Raw genomic sequence first — 25,705 nt, forward strand, 5'->3', positions numbered from 1 at the left:
AGAGTTCATAATCGGAGGCATCTTTTAGGGAAGACACAGGTAATCTCCAGGGCCTCAAGCAGAACTGGCCATGGCTTTAGAACTGGTGATTTCCACAAGGCTCTTGCAGCCCTATATGGGAGTCCTGTGGCCCTGTCTCAATAGTGCCCTTGTTCTGGCCACTCCCCTGCCTCAGCATGGCACAGAGGCTCAGGCTCCACCTGCTGAGTGACAGCACACTCACTGGGCTATTGTGAGGTACAGATGAGATTATGCATGGCAAACACTTAGCCAGTGCCTGACACACAGCAAATCCTAAGTAAAAATTAGATATTGATAATAATTAGATAATGATATTACTACTTTTTGCCAGTGCTCCAAAGCACAAGGCTGCCTACAAAACTCAGGCCCTGGACACGAATACATTGAGTCATGGTTAGATCTTGTGCACATTGTAAATAAGCACCCCCTCCGTGCACCACAGTATCTGGCATTGGCCTTACCTCCACTGGACAGTGAGGGGCAGGGCAGAGGCTCAGGCCTCAGACTCCAGGCTGCTTACAGACACATCAGCTCGTCCAGTCTGTCTGAGATACAGGATTCCAGGACTATTTCTGCAGGGTTCTCCTCCAAGCCTAGATTATCACAGTGTAGCTCTTTGTCCCCAGTCCAGCTAATGTCGTTTGACCTCTGGGCATCTCCAGTTTTTAGGGAGGTCCTGGGCTACTCCTGGGGCCAGGCCCTTCTGATCGACCTGGTTGTTCTCTGGGCTGTGTTTGATGCAGACATTCAGCCAGAACTGAATGTAGGGCTCATCAAATGCCTGAGGTCACCGGCTAACCAGTATGTCTTATGGCTCCCCTGCCCTGGGGTCCAGGTGTTGTTAAGGGGTTGCTCTCTCCATCCAAGTTGCGCATTGCAGATGTTTTAACCAGAGGCAAGTGAGACTGTCTTACTGGTTCCAGCCAGTGGTGTGCTGAGCCAGCTCCGGGCAGCTCGCGAGAACTGATTGTGGACGTCTCTTCCCAACTCTACGTTCAGAAACATGTTGGTAGCTTGAAATCAGTCATGATGGGAGTATTCACCACAGAAATCAGTAAGTGCTACAAATCATGGCTTTTTTTTCCTGAAGAGCAATTGTTATACACTTATCAGCACACCACTGGCTCCCGCCTTTAATTCCAAGCAAAGTACCACATTTAAACCACTACTCACACAACCACCAAACAAGAGGATTTTTAGTGTAGTGTCTGAATGAAATGCAAACTGAAAGTCTCATTTATTTATTTTTTCTCCGAAAATATATTACAGAGATTGCAGCTGGTGAAAGATACGGTGGTAACTGACAAGTCATGATCATGCTTTTAGGTTTGAAATAAACCCCAAAAGTTTAATGCTGGTTAAAAAAAAAATCTGCAATAAGTATTTATTGGCAGGTTTTGAATTTTCACTTAGCATGCAGAAGAGTTATGTGTGATAAGCCATATATTTTATTGGGGAAAACATCAAAAGTATTGGAATACTGTACTTAAGAACATTTGGAAAAACACAATTTAAAATTTTAATGTTTTCTGTTCCTTATTATTTTCTTTTGATATAATTTGAACTGTGCTTCAATCCTCACATTAGTGTCCCCTACAGCAGCGGTCCCCAACCTTTCTGGCACCAGGGACCAATTTTGCAGAAGACAGTATTTCCACAGACTGGGTTGCAGAGGGGTGGTTCGGGCGGAACGCGAGTGACGTGGAGCGGCAGATGAAATCTTGCTGGCTCGCCCTCTGCTCACCTCCTGCTGTGCGGCCCAGTTTCTGACAGGCCACGGACCGGTAGCGCGGTCTGCAGCCCGGGGGTTGGAGACCCCTGCTCTACAGCCCATTCTAGTGTCTTTTTCCTTGTTAAAACAGTACTGGTGGTTATAGTCGGGCAGCCTTATCTTATATATCTATAAGAACCATTTGAAGTGAACTCAGAAACACCATTTCTTTTAGCCAGAAAAAGAAAAATGGAATGGCTAGTTCAGTGAGTCCACTGCTTGTTCGCACACTGAGCTGTGGACCCCTTGGAGCTCAGAGGCTGGAGGTAAGGCTCTGAGGCTGTGAGGTAGGGGTGGAGGTGAGGGGCTCAGTCATAGTGGACCTTGCCCTCGGCCACCCCAGAGCTGGACAAGTCTCCATTGCAGAGTGTCTGGAGGGGTGAATGAGGCCTGTCTTCCAAGGTACACTTGGTCTTCATCATGTACTTTCGAAAGGCCTTTTGAATAACAGCAGCACATCTTTCCTCTTCCTTCCTCTTGGTGGTGGTGACTATGGGTTCATATAACTTCTTGAAAGGGTTGGCTTCCATGAACTTCTCCTCCATCACTGCTTTCATGCTATCCAGGCCACTGGACTCACCAAGTACCCTAGCAGTGAAAGCGAACAGAATATCCAGGCAATGAAGGCGATCTCCGCTCACCATGGGCAAGTCCATGACTAAAAATTGGTACTTATTTGGCTTTGCCACACGCAGAGGCTCAGAAAGGGCATCAGCAAAGTCAGAAAGAGCAGAATATTTGATAAATTGTGTTGCTTCTGGGTCAAACTTTTCCCAGACTTCGTAGAATATTTCAAAGTCATCTTCACCCAAAGGGTCCTCACTTTCTTCAGTGGCTATATTGAAGTTTTCTAAAATCACAGCAATATACATGTTGACCACGATGAGAAAGGAGATGATGATATAACTGACGAAGTAGGTTATGGCTATGGCAGAGAGGTGACAGTTCTCTGACTTGGGGTTACATGAGTCTTTTGATTGCAACATGGGGCTGAGGAGGGCATCCCAGCCTGCTGACGTGGTTATCTGGAAGAGGCAGAGCATGCTGCCTTTGAAAGTTTTGAAGTTGAATATGTCATCAATTCCAGACTCTTCCTTCACTCTGCAAAAACAGTTCATACCAAAAATGGCATAAATAAACATAACCAGAAAGAGTAGAAGACCAATATTGAAAAGAGAGGGAAGAGACATCATCAGCGCGAAAAGGAGAGTTCGGATTCCTCGTGCTGCCCGAACAAGTCTCAGGATTCGGCCAATCCGAGCCAAGCGGACAATTCTGAAGAGTGTTGGAGGGAAAGGAATATGTGCCTGGGTTTTCAAGGCAGAAACCATTGTACCTTAAGAGAAGGAGAAGGGTCAGTCAATTTCCAGCAGGCAGACTGACATAGCCTCTCTCTCCTGCCTTGAATCTGAGTGGGACCAACTTTTTATCATTACTTCTTAATTTATGTACAAAATTAAGATTTTTTTACCTATATCAGGGAAAATATATATCTGTGCCTTAAGTTGGAGAATAATTTCCAAGGTTCGTACAGTTTTAGATGGGACTTTAGATGGGATAGGACATCTAAAATACTGAAGACCCCCAAGGAAAATAAATAAAATGCTGTTTATGACAGGTTATTTTGTTAGTTATCGTATGCACTTGAAGTACATTATCTATGTTGGGCATTTAAAGTTATTCATGGGGTAACAAATATAAGTTTTCCATATTTATTGTATATATAGAGTGGAAAACAAACTACGGATGGAGTTATTTAGATTAGAATGCAAGGAGAAATTTCTGCTACTGAAGGTCAGCTTGAGCCTAAGCTATCAGTGGAAGTTGTTCGACCCCAGCCCCAAAACTTCTTAAACAAACAGGTTCTTATTATAGAGGAATTTGAACACAGCCTGCTACAGGCGAGGACAGGGCTGGAGAAAGAGGGTGGTGTTGGGATGTTCATTTTTGGGCTAAAGCTGCCATGGATCTTTCATCTTTGTCAGTATGCTCATTCCAAGTTCTTCTGGAAGGCCTAATTCAAAAAGCTTAAGGGACTAAATTGGAGACAGTTTCTCTGATGTTGTAGATACACCAGAAATGGCATCTCAAGCAAAGGTTTCTGCAGACTGCTAAATATTTGGCCTAAAATGTTGCCCTGTTTTCTCATTGCCTGCTCTGCAATCAAGTGATACAAGAATTTAAAACAACTCACATTTTGGCCCAAATATTATAGAATGGCTGGAACATGCTTGCCTTGTATAGACATGGCCTTGTTCTTGCTCTGGGGATCCTCTAAGGTAATTAGGGGTGATGGGTGGCCAACACTACCTGCTATCACCTAATGACTAAAGAGAACTAGTTGGTGATATACTTCACTGACTGCCTGATTGTATCACGGAAGTTTAATTCATATGCTAATTGGGCAGGCAACTCTGGTGAGATGTGGAATTGACTACAAACCAATTCAGCAGGAACTGGAGGAGGTCCCTCCTTTAAGGCCCACCTCCTCCATGAATATTTCTTTGAGTAATCAAGCCCAGAGTAATCTGTCTTTTCTCTGAGCTCAGTTCTTTTGTGTACCATGTGATTTGGGGTTCAATCAGTTTCTCTTTTTCTGATCCCTTAAGGTGGTAGGTCTTAATACCTCAATTGGATTGTAAACCCCATAGAGAGGATAACTTTGACTCACACTCATTCTGTATTTCTCTAAAAGCTCAGGGGAGAGCGTGAGAAAATGTAGAGGCTAAGGATTGGATGGCAGATCAACTGGCAAAAGCATAGAAAATGCTGCCCACATTGGTGAGTAGGACTTGGCTCAATGTGTGGATCTTCTCATCCATTGGAACAAGATGCTATACAGTGCTATGCAGTGTAGCTGCAATCGCTTAGCATTTGTTCATAGGACAGAAGTCAGAGATATTTCCATGAACTCTACAGTGCCTGGCACTGCCTGGAAGAAGGTCAGTAAAGAGTGAAATGAATGAGCTGCTCTCTGCATATTGGAGGAAGAGCCCTTTAAGTGCTCACAGGGCTGCCCCAGACTCATCCTATCATCATTTTCTAACTTTACTGCTGCTGTCGATTTCACCAGGAAATGATTAATAACGCTTGGAATTGACTAATAATGATTAACAGTCTATGTAACCGTAACCATGTGTGAAGATCTATTACTAAACCTTATCTACATAAACTTTACGGCTTAGAAATCAGAACAGATTATGAACTGTACCATTCATTTTCTTGGTCTCTGAAACGTCTGCATTGCTGCTGTGGTGATAGGAACCAAAATATTTTGATCCAGCATATCTGTTTAATGCATCCTTTCTGAGATAGCACAAAAACTTCTACTTGTGAAATCAGTTTTCATTGTCTTCATTGCTCTTTGAACTATGAGAAGAGCCCCTGGGCAGTTTTGCACAATTATAAAAAGTCAAATTATCAGTTTAGTTAAAAGCAGACTTCAAAAACCCAGAGTAAAATCTTATAGCTTAGTCATGAAGAATTTAATTTCCAAGTTGATGTACGTGTGTGTGTGTGTGTGTGTGTGTTTTATAAAAAGGTATATGGCAATAACCCTCTTTTTTCCCTATTCTTCTTCCATAAATCTTATAGTTAATTTCTGCCTGTGGTTAAGAAAAATATGCTGATTGTGAGTGAGGCTGGTTGGTGAGTGGGATCTGAGCAGTTGAGACAAGTGTAGTTCCCACTGTGGTTTAAGTTAACATGAGATACAGAATAAAGATAAAGCATTACTTGTCCTTATGACACACTCTTGCAAGCCCCATCTCGGCTGGGCCATGGAGGCCCTGTATAAGGAGGAGGTACGGGAAGGCCTGGCAATGTCACGGGGGCACAGTGATTGTGATCTGACATCAACATGGATTTTGAACTAGGGAAAAACATGGAAACTAAATGCCAAATCCTTAAAACAAGAAATGCTCTTTAGTTGCACAAGAAAGGTAGAACTTTGACTCAACTCCCTGGATAAGGCAGGTAGCCCCACAAAAACTTTTAAGTCATCTTAATTTTGTCTATCTCCGTTGAATAAATTATCCACATAATTATGTAACTCTATTTCAATTGTGTAGATAGTCAAGGGAATGGAAATTACTCTGTATCTCCTAGCAACTCCCCAAAGAGAATGGCATTAGTTCATCTATTTTTTCAGAAATCACATTAAGCTTAATTTTCTGCTTTGTGGATACTCTGGACATAATTCCAAATGATAAGATTTATAAGTTTACTTCTGGCTCTTAGATTAAAGCCCCTCTGGCTGCCAATTTTACTTACTGACAATAGAGATGACCACGATCACACAATCAAATAAATTCCAGCCACTGGTGAAGTAGTATTGCCTCAAAGCAAAGATTTTGATGAGACACTCAATTGTAAAGACGACCACAAAGGCCAGGTTGAGACGCTCAAGGAAGAGTTCCATGGCTTTGGACTGGCCATATGATTCAACCATCATGCTAACCATGTTGAGGAAAATGAGGATGATGATGATGATGTCAAAGACCTGGTGTGTAACTAGGTCAAAAACAAGACCCTGGCATTTGTTCTGAGGAAAAAAAAAAAAAAAAAAAAAACAGGAATCATAGATCATTTTGAGTTGTAGGAATGAAATCATATACATTAAAAGGCACATACAGCAGCATTTGTCCTCTCTTACAATTAAAGCAGTTTCTTGGAAAATGCACAGACCTTTTTTAAAGGGCAAGAAATTCTTCTATAGATATTTTTTCATTTAATTTCATTAAATTTAATTAGATAACTGATTTTAAGTTGTAGGCTTATAGCTTTAATTCCATTTTGAAACCAAATAAGTAAATTAATTAAATTTTTAGTTAACAACATAACTTTGATGTGGTGGATGATTTGTTTTTGCTGAAATAAAATAGCTCATGTTGGACTTAATCATAAAAAATGAAGTTCGGTCTCTGTATTTCACCTGCTTCTGTATTTTGACTTCAATAATACTAATGCAGAGAATACTTGCTCACATAATTATGTTGGACAAAAGAGAATTAATACCTCCAAGCCTCCATTTGTCAGTTCAGAATAATCAGACCTTATACTTAACCAAAACTCTGTATTCAAGCAATTCTTGAATGCCAATTTTCTAATTCTTGTTCACTTAAAGATAAGGCTAGATAAATGGGATTCTGATCCAACGATTACTAAAAATGGAAACAGAAAAACTGATTATTTTACTCTATTACTGATGGTGAACTTGCATATTGGTTTGTACATGGATGGCCTGCTCCAAAGAATGTGCTGATTGCTCTGGTACAGGTTCTAACTCAAGTTTACATGTCTAATCTACCATGTGCAGTGAAATGACTCAATTATTCCACTATTTTCTTTAATTTAACATCTATAACGCACCACTTTGTTCTTTACTTAAGTGGAAACTTTTCTTAAACACAAACTCAGACACTGATATTGTATGGCATACTTGGCTATACACTGGTTGTTTTATATTATATGTATATATTAGATTATTTCATATTACATATCATCTAATCAAAGTATACATATAGTATTCTATTTAGAAACCTCATAGACCCCCTAAGAATTCATCTTTATAACCCCAGGCATCTGTTAAGGTAATCCAGGCAAGAGATGATGTTGGTATGTGGTGGTAACAGTGGAGAAAGACATGAGCATTTAGGTTTAAGAACTAATATGGAAGTAGAAGCAGCAGGAGTCAGAGAATGTTTGAATGGAGTAGGTTATGGGAAAGTTAAGGCTGAGGCTGTAATTTCTGCTTGGTGGAGCATTCAAACAACCAGAGAACAGGGGATGAGGAGTTCTAGGGGAAGATGATGAATGTATCCTGAGCACATGGAGTTTGAGGTGCCAGTGGGGCATCCAAGGGACATGGGCAGGTAGAGGTATGGGCCTGGAGCTCAGGCAGAGAGCTGGAATGAAGATGTGGAGTACAACAGCACCAGTACTGATATGAACTAAAACCAAGACAATGAATGGTATCACTAAGGGACAGCAAGGGCAATGAGAAGAAACAGGGTCGGGACGGCAGTGGTAAGATACTACCCGTAAGTTGGTGTCTTTCAAACTTTGCTCCAGGAGCCCTAAAGCTTTTATCAAGGAGTCTGGAGAAGAAACTTGAACATCAAGTGCATTTCCTATGTGAGAATGCATCTGGGAAGTCAGAAAGGACCTGGAGAAAAGATATTTTTAAGGGTGCTCTCCAGGGAAGCAGAAAGAGGGCTGAGAATAAATGTAAGGAATGGTAAGCAATGGCCTTACAGTTCAACTCTAATATTTAGAAAATGGAGATTAAAAGTATAAGCTACCAAACGTGGTAGATGATCAAAACACATTCTATGTCATTTTAAGATGTACAGGGACTCCTATACCTCAGCATCATTTTTTTTTTTTTTTTTTTTTTTTTTTTTTTTTTTTGCGGTACGCGGGCCTCCCACTGCCGTGGCCTCTCCCGCTGCGGAGCACAGGCTCCGGACGCGCAGGCCCAGCGGCCACGGCTCACGGGCCCAGCCGCTCCGCGGCACGCGGGATCCTCCCGGACCGGGGCATTGAACCCGGCTCCCCTGCATCGGCAGGCGGACTCCCACCCACTGCGCCACCAGGGAAGCCCCCTCAGCATCATTTTTAACCCCAGTAATGAAGCTGCCTTGTGGGGGTGCCTCAGGTAGAATCAGAAATGATTCCAGATTTCTTGCTCTTACTGCTAGAAAGAATATCCATCACTTCTCAGGTTAAAACAGCTGTATTTTCCCCTCTATGCAATTGCTATTCCTTTGTTCCAAAGACCAAAAGATAATACGTAGACTTTAGAGATTAAAAAAAAATCTGTGGGGAGGTAAAGTTGTGAGTTAAGGGCTAACAGCTGATTTGAAGTCTTAGCTCAAACTCAGGGACACCAGGGGATATGCTTTTGGGTTTATCTCATGCAAACTGCTCTCTGGAATACAGAGGTTAAGATAAATGTTCGGCATTAACTGGTGAGTTGTACTTGGTTGTCGGAATCACTCATTGTGAAATCTTGATTGGTGAGCGATGCAGGAAGGGCTTTGGGATAGCACCTACTCCCCGATGAGACATGCAACAAACAAGTTATAAAAGATAGTTAAGAAATGGAGATGGCAGCTTCCCTTTGTTAAAGTAGTCCATGCCCACTTCAAACTCATCTCTTGCATCCTAGCATGTCCAGTGCAGTGGAGAGGCCTAGAAGCTACATCCATGCCACTGCAACTTCTGTTCGGCTGTGTGCTGCACTGCTGGCTTCATATCCTTCATGAAATAAACTGGTAATTATGTGTCTCAAGAGTCTTTTAGTTAATTGCAAATCTGGGACCAACTGGTATTGAGTCAGTTGTTGCATAGCGTGCATATGTAAATAAAAATTGTCTTTTTTGTTGGCTCAAGTTCAAATAAGAACTTCAAAGTGAAATTAGTACTAGAAAGTGAGTTTGGTACTTAAAAGCTAGATCTGTCTTAGGTAAAATCTGTCGTCAGATGAAAATTTCCCAAATATATTGATAATTTTATCATTAACCCTTTTGTAAAAATTCTTCATTGTATAAATTCTAAACACTTGGCCCTGACATTTGTAGACATTTTTAGTGCAACACAAATGTTTAATCCTAGTGGGATGGATTTTGTGTGTGCCCGAAAACATGCTCCTTTATTCAACAAATAATTACTGAGAACACACTTTTACTCTGTTCTGATTGATGGGAATAGCAGGAAATTAAACATACCTTTGATAATTTGTGGTCTCATGTTTGAATGAAAATCTCCAAATCCTCTACATGTATCAGATATCAAGCCCCTCTTCCATACTGCTTTCCCAGACTTTTCGGCCCCACTGATCCTCCCTGTCTTGAAAGCCTTCAAACTCACTTGTCAGAGCTACCAACTGTGCCTGTTGTATTACTTTATAATCTAATGCTCTCAAATTCCAGCTCCTCAATTAGACTGTAAGCACAGAGCAGTCCTGTTAGTATCTCGTAAGGCAGGATTCAGCAAAATATGGCCCACAGGCCAGATATGGCCCATCATTTGTTTTAGTGTAGCCCGTGAGCTCAGAATGGGTTTTACTCAGGATGACTTTTGGGAGAAAAACACAAAAGGATAAAATTTTGACACACGAAAATTATATGAAATTCAAATGTTGTTGTTTATAAATCAAGTTATACTGGAACACAGCCAAGCACATTTGTTCTATATCGCCGACGGCTGCTTTTGTGCTACAACATCAAAGCTGAGTAGTAGCAGCAGAGACCACATGGCCTGCAAAGCTTAAAATATTTACTGTCTGACCTTTTACAGAAAAAGTGTGCACATTCCTGATATAGAAAGTTTATCATACATACTTGTGAAGTGGAAGTGAGTATGCATGATCTCAACTTCATACCAGAAAAAGTTGGTAAAAGATATTATAAATACATTTTCAATTGGCCAAGAGTAAATTAAACATAACTGCTAAATTCACATCATTGCAATCAGTACATACTAAGCAGCTACTGTGTGCTCACTAAAAGGTAAATTAAAGTTGTTGCCCAAGCTCTTACTATTGAATTTGAATGTCTAATCTTCCGAAGGACTTGAGCCATACGTCAGTGTACCTGGGGTCATACTGACTTCTTAGGTAAAGTCTACAAATTTAAAAATTAAAGGAGAATGGCACTGAAGATATCTGAGTTCCTCATAACCACTAATGCATCTATGTGTTTAGAATCAATCAAGTGCTCTCACCAGAGGCCTTGGGATGGGCCTTTGAGGTTTTTTGGATCCTAATTTTTTCATTGCATTATAGTATTTCTTCTGTTCTTCTGTCAGAAAGATGTCTTGGCCACCTAAGTATATGGAGAAGATGAGAGCTAATTATCATTAATGGATTTTTGGAAAAAAGTTCTGAATTTTCAGAAATAGTTTTAAAGTTATATTACATTTCTATCAACAATTCCTAAAATTCCAATGGGAAGCAGAAAGAGACTCTGGGGGAGGGCTGAAAGGAAATAGGGTTTAAATTAAGGAAGAAAGGAAAAATGTTACTTTTACCAGTTACATTTCTCTTTTTATAATATAAACAAAGATTACAAATTCTTTGCAAACATCCACAGAATCTTTACAAAAACTGAATATATTTCAAGTTGTGTAAATCAATCCACAATGAAACAAAAATAGAAATTAGTAACAAAAATTTAAACAAAAAATCCTACAAAGTGACAATTAAAATTCTCCTAAATATGTGAATGCATATATCACTACTAATAAAATTTCAAATAATCTGTCCAGAGCCATTCTCAGGAAAAAAAAAAAAAAATTAGAGAGCTTTAAATGTTTTTACTACTGGGGAAGAAAGAATAGAAAAATGAAGTAGGATTTTCATTTCTGGAAATAGGGGTTGGGGGAGTTGTAAAACATCTAGAAATGTGGGATAAAATGGAACAGAATTCCTTTAAAAGACATAGCTGATATAAAAAGAAACGAAATTCAGTTATCTGTAGTGAAGTGGATGGACCTAGAGTCTGTCATACAGAGTGAAGTAAGTCAGAAAGAGAAAAACAAATACTGTATGCTAACACATATATATATGGAATCTAAAAAGAAAAAAGTTCTGAAGAACCAAGGGGCAGGACAGGAATAAAGACACAGACAAATAGAATGGACTTGAGGACATGGGGAGGGGGAAGGGTAAGCTGGGACGAAGTGAGAGAGTGGCATTGACAAATATACACTACCAAATGTAAAATAGATAGCTATCGGGAAACAGCCACATAGCACAGGGAGATCAGCTCAGTGCTTTGTGACCACCTAGAGGGGTGGGATAGGGAGGGTGGGAGGGAGACGCAAGAGGGAGGGGATATGGGTATAGATGTATACGTACAGCTGATTCACTTTGTTATACAGCAGAAACTAACACAACAATGTAAAGCAATTATACTCCAATAAAGATGTTAAAAAAAAAAAAGACATAGCTGAACTTGTACAAAAGTAAGGAACATCTCCATCGTCTGAAAATAAAGAGAGATCAAAAAGAAAGAGTAGTAAATTAGTCCTGAAGCCATGGCTGGCCTAATGGCATTTGCTAATCTCTGTAAAAACAAGAATCTTGGGATTTAATAACTACAAGGGGGTCATGGGGAGAAGGCAGTGGGGTTAGGCCAAGGACCCTGTGTGAATCTGGAACTCTCCAAGTGCTGCCATTAAAGGGTGAAGAAGAAAACCAAACCTGTCTGTTGGCAATGGAAGACAACCAGAACACTGTCCCAGTCTGTACTATGGGTAAAAACCCAGTCTTCCCTGATAATTTGTGAATCCAAACCTGCCTTGATGAGGGTGTGGGGTTTGAATTTACACCACCAGTATGGACCAAAAATATAGAGCCCTAGGACAGTCTTTTCAACAAATGGTGCTAGGAAAACTGGATAACAACATGCAAAAGAATGAAGCTGAATCAGTACCTAACATCATATAAAAAATTAACTCAAAATGGATCAAAGACATAAATGTAAGATCTAGAACAATAAAACTCTCAGAAGAAAACATAGAACAAAAGCTTCATAACACTGGATTTGGCAGTGATCTCTTGGATATGACACAAAAGGCAAAAGGAAAAATAGACAAATTGGACTTAATAATAACTTAAAAATTTTGTGCATCCAAGACACTATCAATGAAGTAAAAAGGCAACCCACACAATGGGGAAAATATTTGCAAATCATGTATCTGATAAGAAATTAATATCCAGAATATATAGAGGACACCAAAAATGTAACAACAGAAAGACAAACAACCTGATTCAAAAACCAGTAAAGGGGGGCTTCCCTGGTGGCTCAGTGGTTGGGAGTCCACCTGCCGATGCAGGGGACGTGAGTTTGTGCCCTGGTCCGGGGGGATCCCACGTGCCGCGGAGCGGCTGGGCCCGTGGGCCATGGCCGCTGGGCCTGCGCGTCCGGAGCCTGTGCTCCGTGGCGGGAGAGGCCACAGCGGTGAGAGGCCCACGTACCGCAAAAAAAACCAAAAAACAAAAAACAAGTAAAGGGCTTGAACAGACATTTCTCTAAAGAAGATATATGAATGGCCAGTAAGCACATGAAAAAAATGTTCAGTGTCACTAATCATTAGAGAAACGCAAATCAAAAAAATGAGATACCACCTCACATCCATTAGAATGGCTACTATCGAAAAAACAGAAACAAGTACTGGTGAGGATGTAGAGAAATTAGAACCTTTGTATACTGTACAGATTACCATATGATCCAGCAATTCCACTTCTAGGTATAGACCTAAAAGAATCAAAAGCAGGGTCTCAAAGAGATGTTTGCACACCTATGTTCATAAGAGCTTTATTCACAATAGCTAAAATGTGGGAGCAACCCAATTGTTCATCAACAGAAGGATGAAAGAGCAAAACATGGTATATACATAGCCTTAAATAGGAAGGAAATTCAGCAATATGCTACAATATGCATGAACCTTAAGGACATTATGCTAAATGAAGTAAGCCAGTCACAAAAAGACAAACACTATACGATTCCACTTACATGAAATACTGAGAGTAGTCAAAATCACGGAGACAGAAAGTAGAATGGTAGCCACCAGGGGCTGGGGGCGAGCATGGGGAGTTATTGTTTAATGCATGTAGAGTTTCAGTTTTACAAGATGAAGAGTTATGGAGATGGATGGTGATGATGGTTGCACAACATTATGAATGTAATTAATACCACTGAATGTACACTACAAATGGATAAGACGATAAATTTTACATTATGAGTGTTTTGCACAGTAAAAAAAAAAAAAATTGCAAAAAAAAACAGCCCTAGAAGTTAACCAGGTTTTTTCAGGATGCCTGGCAAACACAAGTGTCTTCAATAATCTTATGCATCATGATAGTATTAATACTATTATTATGAGACTGTCCTGTGTGTCGTGAGATAAATAAAATGAGTAGTTATGGAAAATTTTAAGGTATCATCTTTTGTACCCATGAGAACCAGTTTTCTCAGTGTGGAAAAGAGGAGATATAGATGTACTGGTTAAGTGAAAACCTTGTAGTCTTGAATTTGAATGATGAGTATTCATATTTCCACATATATATTTCCTTGTGGTCCTAAATTTGAAGTAGCTCTGTCCACTGAAAAAGTCTCAAAATAATCACAATAAGCATTCAGACTGTCTTGGAACACCACCTCCCAGCACTCCTTAGAGAAATGGCTGATTCCAGATCTGGGGCAGGAAGGGTACAAACAAGGCCTAGAACATATTGTCATTCCAGAGAGCAAGGAACTCATCCAATGGGAGGACCTTATTTGAATCCTAATTTGAAAAGAAACAAACTTTAATGTCAGTCAGTCAATCAATGAAAGAATGGATACATATTTTGAGAAAATAAAAGACTGGAGGAAATTTGAACACTGACTGGGTTTTTGATGAGTTTAAAGAGCTCATATTAACCTTTTTAGATTTGATAATGGAATTGTAGTTATATTTAAAAAGAGATATGTTCTGAAATATTGGTGAATGAAATAATGTTATCTGTGATTTGCTCTATAAAAAGTCCGGTGAGGGGCTTCCCTGGTGGTGCAGTGGTTGAGAGTCCGCCTGCCGATGCAGGGGACACGGGCTTGTGCCCCGGTCCGGGAAGATCCCACATGCCGCGGAGTGGCTGGGCCCGTGAGCCACAGCCGCTGAGCCTGTGTGTGCCGAGCCTGTGCTCCGCAATGGGAGGGGCCACAACAGTGAGAGGCCCGCGTACCGCAAAAAAAAAAAAAAAAAAAAAAAAAATCCGGTGGAAGGATTGGGTAAGGGCATAGATGGCATAAGGACATTCTTAAATCAATAAATGTTGTGCCGGGTGATAGATATTTTAGGTTCACTCTACCATACTCTTGTGCATGTTTGAAATTTTCTGTAATAAAAAGTAAAACAAAACAGAACAAAAATGCTATGGACTGATCAAAACAGTGATTTCAAATGTAAGCTTAAATCTAAAATCACAAGGCCTGACATTCAAATTGTAGGTATTGATTGCAATCAAGCTGCATATTACAGAGGTGACACCACATAGTACACTCCTGAATAACAGCAGCCATATAGTTGCCTGGGACCATGAATGATTCTCCCAGCAGACACTAAGAAAGCTCAACAGTATCAGGATACATTTTGGATGAATTTAAAAAGTTCAACAGAAAAATAAAAGAGAGACACAAAACAATTAGGAAAACCAAAGGTGAATATTTAGTTACCTGATTTTAGGACTGAGAAATGCCTTCAGTATATAAATGCAAGAAAAGAAGCCAAAAAGGACAAGCTTCAGAGTTTGACTTCATAAATATGCTAAATGTCTATAAGTTAAAACTGTCATTACAAAAATGTAAGAAGCAAGTCACAAATTGGAGTTACTATATAAAAACATAAGAAAAAGATGATAATGTCAATTTTAAGATGAGACAAAGACAGTAAACAGATAACTCAAGGAAGAATACTTATGGCCATCAACCTGCGAAAAAGTGTATAACTTCATAAATGGTCAAATGAATGAATGTAAAACTATGAGATAACACTTTTACCCATCGAGCTGGAAAAGATAATTAATAATTACAAAAGTCAGAATGATTAGGACAGAGTTAACAGGCATCTTCATATCTTGCAAAAGGATGGGACCCAGAACAGCATTTCTGAAAGGTAATTTGACAATATATCTTTAATGCCTTAAATTCTAGGAACTTATCCTGAGGAAACAATCAGAGATACACAGAGAGAATTTTAAGAATGTTCATGATTATTTTAGAAGAGCAAGAAAGTTGGAAATGACCCTAAATGTCCTTAAAAAGGGGAGTGGGGGGAATGATTAGAACAAATTATGATCCATAATATGGGATGAAATTCAGCCCTGAAAATTCTTATAACAAAGATGATCTCATGACATGAACTCATAACTAATGGAGAGGATAGTTAAAAGTATTACATAATTTCAACGGTGTAAAAGAAATATTTAGTTAAAAAGTAACAGGAAAGGATGGTACCAAAATGATGAGGTGTAATCTAAAATGGTTATTATTTGGCGGTCATCTTATGGGTGATTTAAATATTCTTTTTCTCTTCCTTTTTTTCCACATTTACTACAATGCTCCTATAGATTGTAGAATCAGAAAAATAAATATCTGTTGTTACAATGCATGGGGAAAAAAACTCCCTAAAAAAACCCGCCTCTTCCCCAAACATCTTCTTTCCAAGTAAGTTCAGTAAATCTGCTGAGATTTGGGTGTTGAGAGGCAAGACACAAGTTTACTGAAAAAGGAGCGTTTACAGATTTTCCTATACTTACAATGGTGTTACATCCTGATAAGCCCATTGTAAGCTGAAAATATTGTAAGTTGAAATGCATTTAATACACTTAACCTACTGAACATCATAGCTTAGCCTTGCCTACCTTAATTTAAACATGTTCAGAACACTTACTTTAGCTTATAGTTGGGCAAAATCATGTAACACAAGCCCTATTAATAAAGTGTTGAATACCTCATGTAATTTATTGAATACTGTACTGAAAGTGAAAAACAGAATGGTTGTATGGGTACAGAACGCTGTAAGTATATATCGATTGTTCACCCTCAATGAGTGCGTGGCTGACTGGGAGCTGTGGCTGCTGCTACCCAGTGTCACAAGAGAGTATTGTACTGCATATCTCTAGCCCAGAAAAAGATCACCATTCAAAATCTGAAGTAAAGTTTCTACTCAGTGAGTATCACTCTTGCATCATCATAAAGCTAAAGTCATGTAAATTGAACCATCCTAAGTCGGGAATCGTTTGTACTCTTTTATCCTGGATAATAAGGTATGCTTGAAAGGTTACTAAAATATGACATAAATACTAATCCTGGTAATAATTTTTCTATTAGAGTTCCTTTGTTTAAGAGGGTAGAGTGGAGAATAAAAACAATGATTTAATAAAACCCAGCTGTTTTAGTTCCTTTTCAGCCATATCCTCAAGACTCCTCTTCTCCAGGAGGCTCCCTCTTTGTTCTCATGCAGATGATAAAGGCTACTTTGCACAACAATTTAGAACAGATTTATGCTCCATTCAAGCTCTTTGGAGAAGACAGGTAAAAATACCAAATCAGGACAACCCCCATACTTATCTTTTTCTGCTGTTGGTTGAAGTTGTCAATAATAACACCAATAAAGAGATTCAGAGTGAAGAATGAGCCAAAGATGATAAAAACTACGAAGTAAACATACATTAATGAGTTCTCCTCAAACCTTGGCTGCTGTCCTTCCTGTTAGGGATTTTTTAAATGAGAGAAGAAAACAATTACTGGAGAAAAACATGAGCCATCTTAACTGCCTGGTAGCAGCAGCATTAACCACTCAGCCTCCTCCAGTCAGCCGTGGCCCTGCAGGGAGCCCCTCTCTCCTCTTTCAGCTTCCCCCAGCGCAGCTTGAGTGGTACCATACAGTGGGGAGGGGGTGTGGTGGAGGATTAGGCTTTTCCTTCTAAGCAATGGAGAATCATTGAAGGGTTGTGAGGGAGGAGAGTGGCATGATCATATGTGTCCTCTGATAAGGTTCTCTAGGATGTCCATATGGACACATAATTGGAGGGAGCCAGATTGGAGATATCCACCAGAGAAGGGACATGTTCACTTCAGGAGATTGACTACCAGCCCTTGTTGAAAGGCTATATCCTTCAAACAGAGCTCACTACTGTATTTAGTCTGTGCTTGCATCCTGTCACTCTTGAATTCCTAGTGCCTGGCATAGCTTGTGACATGTAGGTTCTCCACACACATTGAGTGAGTGGATGAATGATCAAGCTCTAGAATGGACAAGAATGGACTATAATCAAGCTGCTCTAGCTTAAGGCATGACCAAAAGTGTCCAAGATCTTCACATGGTCATTGGTTTTATTCATTTTGGGGATAGGTGGCAGGAGCATCTCTGTTTTCTTTCCCCTGATCACATTCAAAGATAGAGATGAATGTTGATAGCTCTGTTATGTGTTGAATGTACTCATGATACTTGTTTTTCAAAACCCACCATACAGACTAGTGTATTAGAGGTAAATATTTGAAACAATTATTTTTCTCTTTTGCCTTGAAGAGTACCTGACCTTAGTCCCAGTTGGCTGGAAGCATCTACTTGTTTGAATTAAGGATAGGCATTAGTCTAGAAACAATGTAATGGAAAGAAGAATTAATATTCAGTATCTGACATTGAAAACAAGATTATGCAGCAGGCTAATCATCTTGCAAAGGGAGGTTCAGACAGAAAGAGGAACACAGAAAGGATCACCTCACTTGTACCCAGGGAATTGTCAGAAAGAGAAACAGAGAGAGAGAGAACATCAGAGCTGTGAGATGTGTGTCCTGATTTTCCCTTCTTTGGGTTTGGAGAGGGGGCTTGGGGCCCAGCAAATCGAGGGGAATGTGGAGAGCAAAGAATGTGTGTTCTGGCTCAACTTTGGTATTTTTCAAAGAGAAAACTACTGCTGGGAAGGCCTGGGATACATTGCGCAGGCAGGATGACTTAAGAGACTGGAGTAGCATAATTGGGCAGACAGTGGTCTCTTGAACCTTCTTTAGTTCTTGTGGCTTGGACGTGGGGTTGACAGCCATATGCCTGCCATTGTGGGCTTCTTAGTAAGGGATGGGAGTAGACTGCTGAGCCATATGAAGACCATATGGAGACCATATGAAGGATATGGCAGAGAGTCAGTGTTTGAGGCTAGGAGGAGTTGAAGGAGGAGAAAGGCCCATGGTTTCACCAGTTGCAGCTTCAATATTTGAGAACAGTAGGATGCTCTGTGACTACACAGACAAAGGCCATTATACTAGCACACACCAGTTAGGATATCCCAGGACCACAACAGGACAGGCACACCTCCACACACCTCCACCCACCCATCATTCACTCAAGGAACATATATGAGACATATACTTCTTTGGTCATACATAAGATCTCCTCCCTATCCCCTAGCTCCACCTCAAGGCAGATAGATGTCTAAGGTAAACTGAGGTGAAGTTCATATATTCATACAGACAAAAAAATAAGCACATTAATATTTTTAAATACTTCCTTTGTTATAAATTGCTTCTACTACTACTATAACACTATTCATATCACCTCTACTGCTACTACCAGCTGTACTGAACATCTACTATGTGCCAGGCATCAACTCTGTATACTCTCAAACAATAACACATATGTGTGTGATGGTAGGAAAAAATAAACAATGCTGATTCCATTCTTGATTCAACCATTTGCTCTCGCTATGACTTTGGGCAACACTCTTCCTTTCTATTCCTCAATTTTCCCAACTGGGAAATAGAAATGGACTATTTTGCTGAGTACTCTTCTAACCTTGGGAATCCATGATCACTTTTTATTTAACTATAATTTGACAGTTGGCAATTACTAGAAATCCCCTTATTCTCTGGGGAACCTGGAGCCATTGAAGGGTCTCTTGCTCAGACCTAGTCCAATCTTAAGGTTCTCTCTCCCACAGTCAAGAGCAGGTACTCTTTGAAATTTGGCTTCTGCCTTTCCACTCACTTGAAGAAGAGGTGAGAGAGGAAAATCAAGGCATCCTGTGATTCTGTTGCTTCTGGCTCCACCTCCTACATGAGTGGTCAGTATGGAGAAAGAGGACTTGACTTTGTAGCATGCTAGGATGTAATACTCATAGGAGGATGAATAAGAATCCTTTTAATCCCTGTTTCATAGTGTTTGTCCTAATGAAAACAAGGCAAAGAATCCTGGCCACTGGAATTATAATGCAGGAAGTTCTGGGCTGTCCATTTAGTCATGATATTCCTGATTTGATCCTAGCACTCTAGAACACGGTAGAACACAAGCTCACCCCTCTGGAATCAACAGCTGCATACATAATATCCATCCAGCCCTTAAATGTTGCCTGCAATGAAAGCAGAGAAACATGAACGTAATTATAGACTTGCCATCAACAGACAAGTGCCATACAAAAGCCAGCAAGTCCAGTGGGCAGATGTACATAAGACAATGTCCCACCCTTCCAGGACAGAATGTCCACATAAAAGAACAGCAGAAGGAAATTCAAGGAGAGATGTCTTGGATTTTTTTTTCTTCGGTTTCACAAGACAAAAAGTTTAAAAACAAGAGAAAATTTCTGCCTTAAAAACTGCTAAAGAAGCTATGAACCAACTGCTGCAAAGAGCCTGATTAAGGCTCTTTCCTGATTCCACATCTGTTTGCACTATCTGTCCAAAACCTTGCAACCACGATTTGACCTGGGACTGACTTCCCACAGGGAACTGTTACTAATGGAGTGGCTTAGCATCTGAGGCTCTATGTCTCTCTGGCTGGAGCTCAGGAGAGCAAGGCACCATTTAGGACAGAGTGAGAGGTCCAGACCCTTATGGGACAGCTCCTGGAGGTTGAGGCTCAGTAGAAAATAAGGTTGGAGATGCTCGGTGCAGAACAATTCCAGAGGGCATTAGCTCCCATGTGAGAAACTGGGATTTGATTCTCTTATCTCAATAGAGTCACTGTATTTTTATTAGCTGAGAAATGGTTTATGATTCTTTTAAGGTTTGTTTCCCCAGAGTGAAAAACAAACCCACAGCGCTTACCACTTGCAGCAGTGCGAGGTAAGCCATTCCCACATTGTCAAAGTTGACTTTCAGGGTGAACCAGGAGAAATTTCCACTTTCACATTGACTCCGGTTTGCAACAATGTTGTAATTTATAACTGAGTTTCCATCTGTTACATTAACGCATCTTCCAAATTTTCCAGAAAACAAACTTACTCCCAGGATACAAAATATGAGCCAGAAAATGAGGCAGACAAGCAAAACATTCAGAATGGCAGGTATGGCACCTATGAGAGCATTAACTACCACCTTAAGGAAGCAAAACAGAAGAAAAATATAATAGACCTGTGAGACTCAACAAGCTCTTGATCTTCCCAGGATGGGTCTAACGTGTGGGGCTGGATTTCTTGGAGCCCCGTCTTTACATTCCAGCCCCGAACCCACACCCACGGCAAGCCCTGCCCTCAGCTCCAGGATCACCTGAGAAGTGTCCTCTGATGATGGTGTTACGAGACTTATGGGACACCTACCCTAGGATTGAAGGGAAGCCAGAGCCCATCTCGGCTGTCACAGAAGCACTTTTAGGTGAAGACTGTATCTTAGACTTTTCTTTTCTCCATCTCTGAAATTCTAAGCAGTGGGCTGGATGGGAAGGAGTCCAGGAAAAGCTTGGCAATTTAAGGGAAGCCCAGCCCAAGAAGAGCAGTTGGCTTCTCTGCCTTTCCCTGCTAGCTGACTTTCCTCCCATCCATCTGAAGAACATACCTTCATTCCTTCAAACTGGGACAGCGCTCGCAGAGGCCTCAGCGCTCGCAGAATCCGGAAGGACTTCAAGACCTTTAAGTCGATGAGACTGGTCACAGAGACCTGGTGGGAAAAGAAGCCACAGGTAGTGCACCTGACTTGGTGCCCAGAGAACCCAGTGGGGGTTAAGAGCTGTCTTTCTGAGAGGCAAACTCATTGTGCCCACAGTGGATTATCCAGACACAGAAACCAGCCAGACCCTGCTGGAAGGGGAGGGCAGGTGAGAGGCTATTTTCCTCCTTGCCTGGCAAAGCTACAGCCCATTTGGGTGAGAACAATGCATTTACATGATTTGCTTGATGAAAGACAAAGAAAAGCTGAGACATTGTTGTGAATTAAAGGAAACCAAAGAGACATGACAATGATAAGTCATGTGAGGTCTTGAGTTTGATCCTGGATTGCGGTGAGGGGAAAGGTGATGGTGTGTGGGTAGGGTGAATTAGCCATAAAGAACCTTGTGACAATTGAGGAAATTTGAAAATGGATGTGGGTTTTAGTATTGGATCATGTTAAATTCCTAACCTTGATAACTGTATTGTGACTGTGTGAGATAATATCCTTGTTCTTAGGAAATACACACTGAAATGTGGAGGGCTAATGGAGTGTGATGCCTGCAACTTAATCTCAAGCAGTTTAGAGGGAAAAAAAATAGAAAAAATGATAAGGCAGATGGGCTGCAATGCTAACAATTGGTGAATCTGGGGGAAGAGTATAAGGGATTCCTTATACTACTTGTTGCAATTTTTCCATATGTTTGAAATGATATCAAAATCAAGTTATGAAGAAATAATTCTTTGTTTGCTAATATTTCCCTCCATTCAAATAGCTCTCTTTTGGAGAATTAAATCCAATTTTCTCTCCTAGCATACTTCTTCCCAATGGGACAGGACTGAGGATTGGAAAACTCTGTAAATACACTAACTTAAAATTCAACAAACCTGCTGAGCTTAAGTTGAAGGCCACTATTTGCAGACCTTCAGCCATTCTTATTGATTATGCAGACCCTTCAGAGGCTCAGCTTAGAAGGGGAGTGGCTCAGCATGACAGGAAGTGAATTATCCTGTCAATCTCATTGTAAAAGTAAAATATTTGCAAATTGAGAGAAATTGAGTGAATATGACAGAATAACCAGATTTTAAAATTTGTAATCAACTTTAAAAAATCACCACCAATTCGAAATGTGTTTATTTATAATGGTTTTTTCAAGTAGGTTTTTTTGTTCTTTTGTTTGTGACAGCATTGCCTGTTGGGAGACCTATTTAATCAGCTTTTCCACAAATACACCTACTTTGTTCCTAGCCAGAGGGACAAGGATGGCAAAGCTTAGCAGTTCTGGCTTTACTAAATGACTGTTACCATAGGTGGGGAAGATGTTCCTAGAGGGGCATTGTACACCCTTTCGCCTGGAACCTCACCCCCAGTCTCTGTTCCACCAATTGGGAGACATTGATGAGACACACAAACATAAAAACATCCACATTCTTTCCCACTCTACGGCATTCTTCCAGGGGGGAAGTCTTCACTAGTTTTACTTTATTTCTACCTAATTTGCATTTATCACTCTGCACTATGTTTTTGAGATTCCTATCATGTTGATATATATTCTCATGGTTTGCTCCTTTTAACTGTTATGAAATATTACAGCATATAAATATTCATATTTTATTAACTCATTCCCTCTTGGTGAATAGATAAATTATTTCCATTTCTTTGCTACTATGAACAATAGCAAACTGGACAGACGTGTGCATTTTTCCTGGGTACATACACAAAAGTTTTCCTTAAATGTATAACTAGAAGTGGTATTTCTGGGTTTATAAATTGGGCTCATTTGTAATTTTACTTAATAGTGCAAAACTTTCCACAAACTGACTGTACGATAGTTAGCAGTGACTAAAAATTCCATTTTCCTAAATCTTTCTCATATTAGATATTATCCAACTTAAAAACTTTTGTCTATCTGATGAGTAAAAAGAAGTGTCTCATTTTAATATGCACTTCTGTGCTAACTGGTGATATGACTAGTGTGTATTTCTTTATACATTTATTAGCAACTTGAGCTCCTTCTGTGAATTTCCTATTTTCATCCTTCTCCCATTCTTACACTGGGTTGTCTTTTTCTTGTTGATCTGTAGGGAGTATTTACATACTGTAGACAATAACTATCTGTTATGTATATGGCAAATACTGTCTCCAGGGTCTAGCCTGTCTTTAACTATAATTATGGTATTGTTGAACAAAAACAAAAAGAAAGTTTTACATTTTGAAATAGTTAAACTTATGTCTATATGTATGTATATATGTATTTGTGGTTGTGTTTGCATTTTCCTACTCCAAAATTATAAAGATCATTTTTTATAATCTTGAGTAACAAGCAACATAAAAGGATTATTCACATACACTCTCTCTCATTTAATCCGCATGACAATGCCCTGAATTAGGCAGTGTTGTACATCACTACCACGTTACAGATAAGGAAGCCTGAAGCTCAGAGGATCAGCAACTTGTTTCAGGTGGAATTGGGTCTGTATGATGCTAAGGCTGATAATAGTAATAGTGGACCACACTTATTGAGTGCTTTCTCTGGGATTTATAGAGATATATATTTACAGGATTATTTCTTTTCTTGCTCTACTCATTTCTGTTCCATTCATTTCATTGTCAACTTTATGTGTCTCATTAAATAAGTTTGTGAGCCTCCCCTCTTTTTCTGTTCTTTGTAAAAATTTGAACAAGGTTGGAGTTAACTGCTCGCCTTAGTCAGTTCAGGCTGCTATAACAGAATACTATACAATAGCCTGGATGTACAAACAACAGAAATTTCTCACAGTCTGGAGGCTGGGAAGTCCAAGATTAAGATGTTGGCAGTCAGTGTCTGGTTGAGGGCCTATCTCCTGGTTCATAGACAGCCATATTCTCCCTGTCTTCACATGGCAGAAGGAGTGAGAAAACCCTGTGGGGTCTCTTTTATAAGATCACTAATCCCACTCATGAGGGTTCAGGATAAATGTCCTTATGTCCTAGTCATCTCCAAAACACCAAAACACTGGAGATTCGGTTTCAACATACAAATTTGGGGCAGGGGTGGGACACAAACATTCAGTCTATAGCCACTGCTCCTTGGAAGTTTGCTAAACTTGTTTTCAAAACCACCTGGGCCTAATATCCTTTTTGAAAGTGTGGTATGCAACTACTGTTTTGATATTTAAATGGCTATTGTTAGATTTATGTTTTCAATTTTGTATCTGGTCAAATGTGGGCAACTTAGCATCTACACTCTCATTTTTATCCATATGAAAATTTATGTCAAAACTTCAAGCACTTTGCTTGAGGTTACACAGAAAGAGAGTAAACAAAGAAGATTTAGAATTAGTCTCCTAAGTTTAGGCCAGTAAACCACAGGATCTAGATCAGAAATACCAATAATCTTTCCATTGTCGTATGCATTTTTCACTATAATCTAATAAGATAATGGGTGTAGAGTGATTAGCACTCTGGAAACTGATAGGGATCGACATGATGATCATGGGGTTGCTTGTGTTGGAGCTCCAATGGCACTGATGCTTTTCTGAAATTCCTGAACCACACGGCTTATTTGTGCCAACCAACAAAATGATGGCTCTCCAGTGTGGTGTGCTGACCACACGGCTTATGCTATGCATTTGTCGTATCTACTTCCTTAAATAGCAGGGACAAAGTCTAACTAATTAGGTCATGGTAGCAAGGATATAGATAGATGTTAAAATCAAGGGCTTTGGAGTGAGGCTTACTAGGTTTGAGTCTCACCTCCATCACTTCTAGCTGGGCAAGCTTGAACATGTTTCTTAGCCTCTCTATGACTTAGTTTACTCCTTTGTATCTGGGAAAAATAACAATAACTACCACACGGAAAGGCTGTGATAACTAAAAGATAGAATGCATATGACGCATATGGCAAAGTACTGTTTTCTCTGGTACAGAGAAAGCAGTCGAAAAACGTGATCTACTATTACTACTACTGGCCTTAGCATCATACAGACCAAGGTGTGAATTACAATTTCACCTGAAACAAATTGCTAACCCTCTGAGCTTCAGGTTTCCTTGTCTGTAATATGGTAGGTGATATATAGGTCTGCTTAACTTGGAACATTGTTGTTCAGATTAAATGAAAAAATGTATGTGAATAATCCTCTTTGTTGCTTGACAATCAAGACGGAGACCAGTCTAATCTGCTCGCTGCTGACCTGCTTTGAGAAGTCTTGAAAAGAAATGAAAAGTTGGAAGGAGAAGTAAAAGTAGAGAATACGGAAAGTTATTCTAGATTTACATCAGACATAAGCAGTGCTTATGGAGAGAAGTGAATGAGTACTATCATGGAAAGTGTTGAGGTGGTGAGCATATGAGATGCAGCGTATGAGGAATGGGAATGAGGAAAGGCTGGACTGCTGATGGATGAATGTGAAGAAAAATATTTTGGAGAGGGACTCATATAAGGCACACAGGAATAGCAGCTCCCATGTGATCCTCTCCTCCACCCCTACCCACCCCCCCTCAACCCCCACCTGCATGGGACACAGAGATG

General features: G+C 40.0%; 1 protein-coding gene across 1 annotated transcript in view; it reads right to left on the bottom strand.

Moving 5' to 3' along the window:
- Positions 1-2,100: 2,100 nt before the first annotated feature.
- Positions 2,101-25,705, bottom strand: part of SCN11A (sodium voltage-gated channel alpha subunit 11) — a gene marked incomplete at its 3' end in the record, with an annotated part of 87,220 nt that continues 63,615 nt past the window's right edge. Inside the window, exons 22-28 of the mRNA XM_079712385.1 lie at positions 21,106-21,207; positions 20,380-20,649; positions 19,632-19,685; positions 16,908-17,049; positions 10,520-10,620; positions 6,065-6,335; positions 2,101-3,128 (exon numbers count right to left, since the gene is read on the bottom strand). Of these exons, the coding sequence (XP_079568511.1) occupies positions 2,101-3,128; positions 6,065-6,335; positions 10,520-10,620; positions 16,908-17,049; positions 19,632-19,685; positions 20,380-20,649; positions 21,106-21,207 (1,968 nt within the window). The remainder of the gene's footprint in view (positions 3,129-6,064; positions 6,336-10,519; positions 10,621-16,907; positions 17,050-19,631; positions 19,686-20,379; positions 20,650-21,105; positions 21,208-25,705) is intronic.

Source organism: Hyperoodon ampullatus (genome assembly GCF_949752795.1).
Source record: "Hyperoodon ampullatus genome assembly, chromosome: 10".
In the NCBI taxonomy this organism is placed as follows: Eukaryota; Metazoa; Chordata; class Mammalia; order Artiodactyla; family Ziphiidae; genus Hyperoodon; species Hyperoodon ampullatus.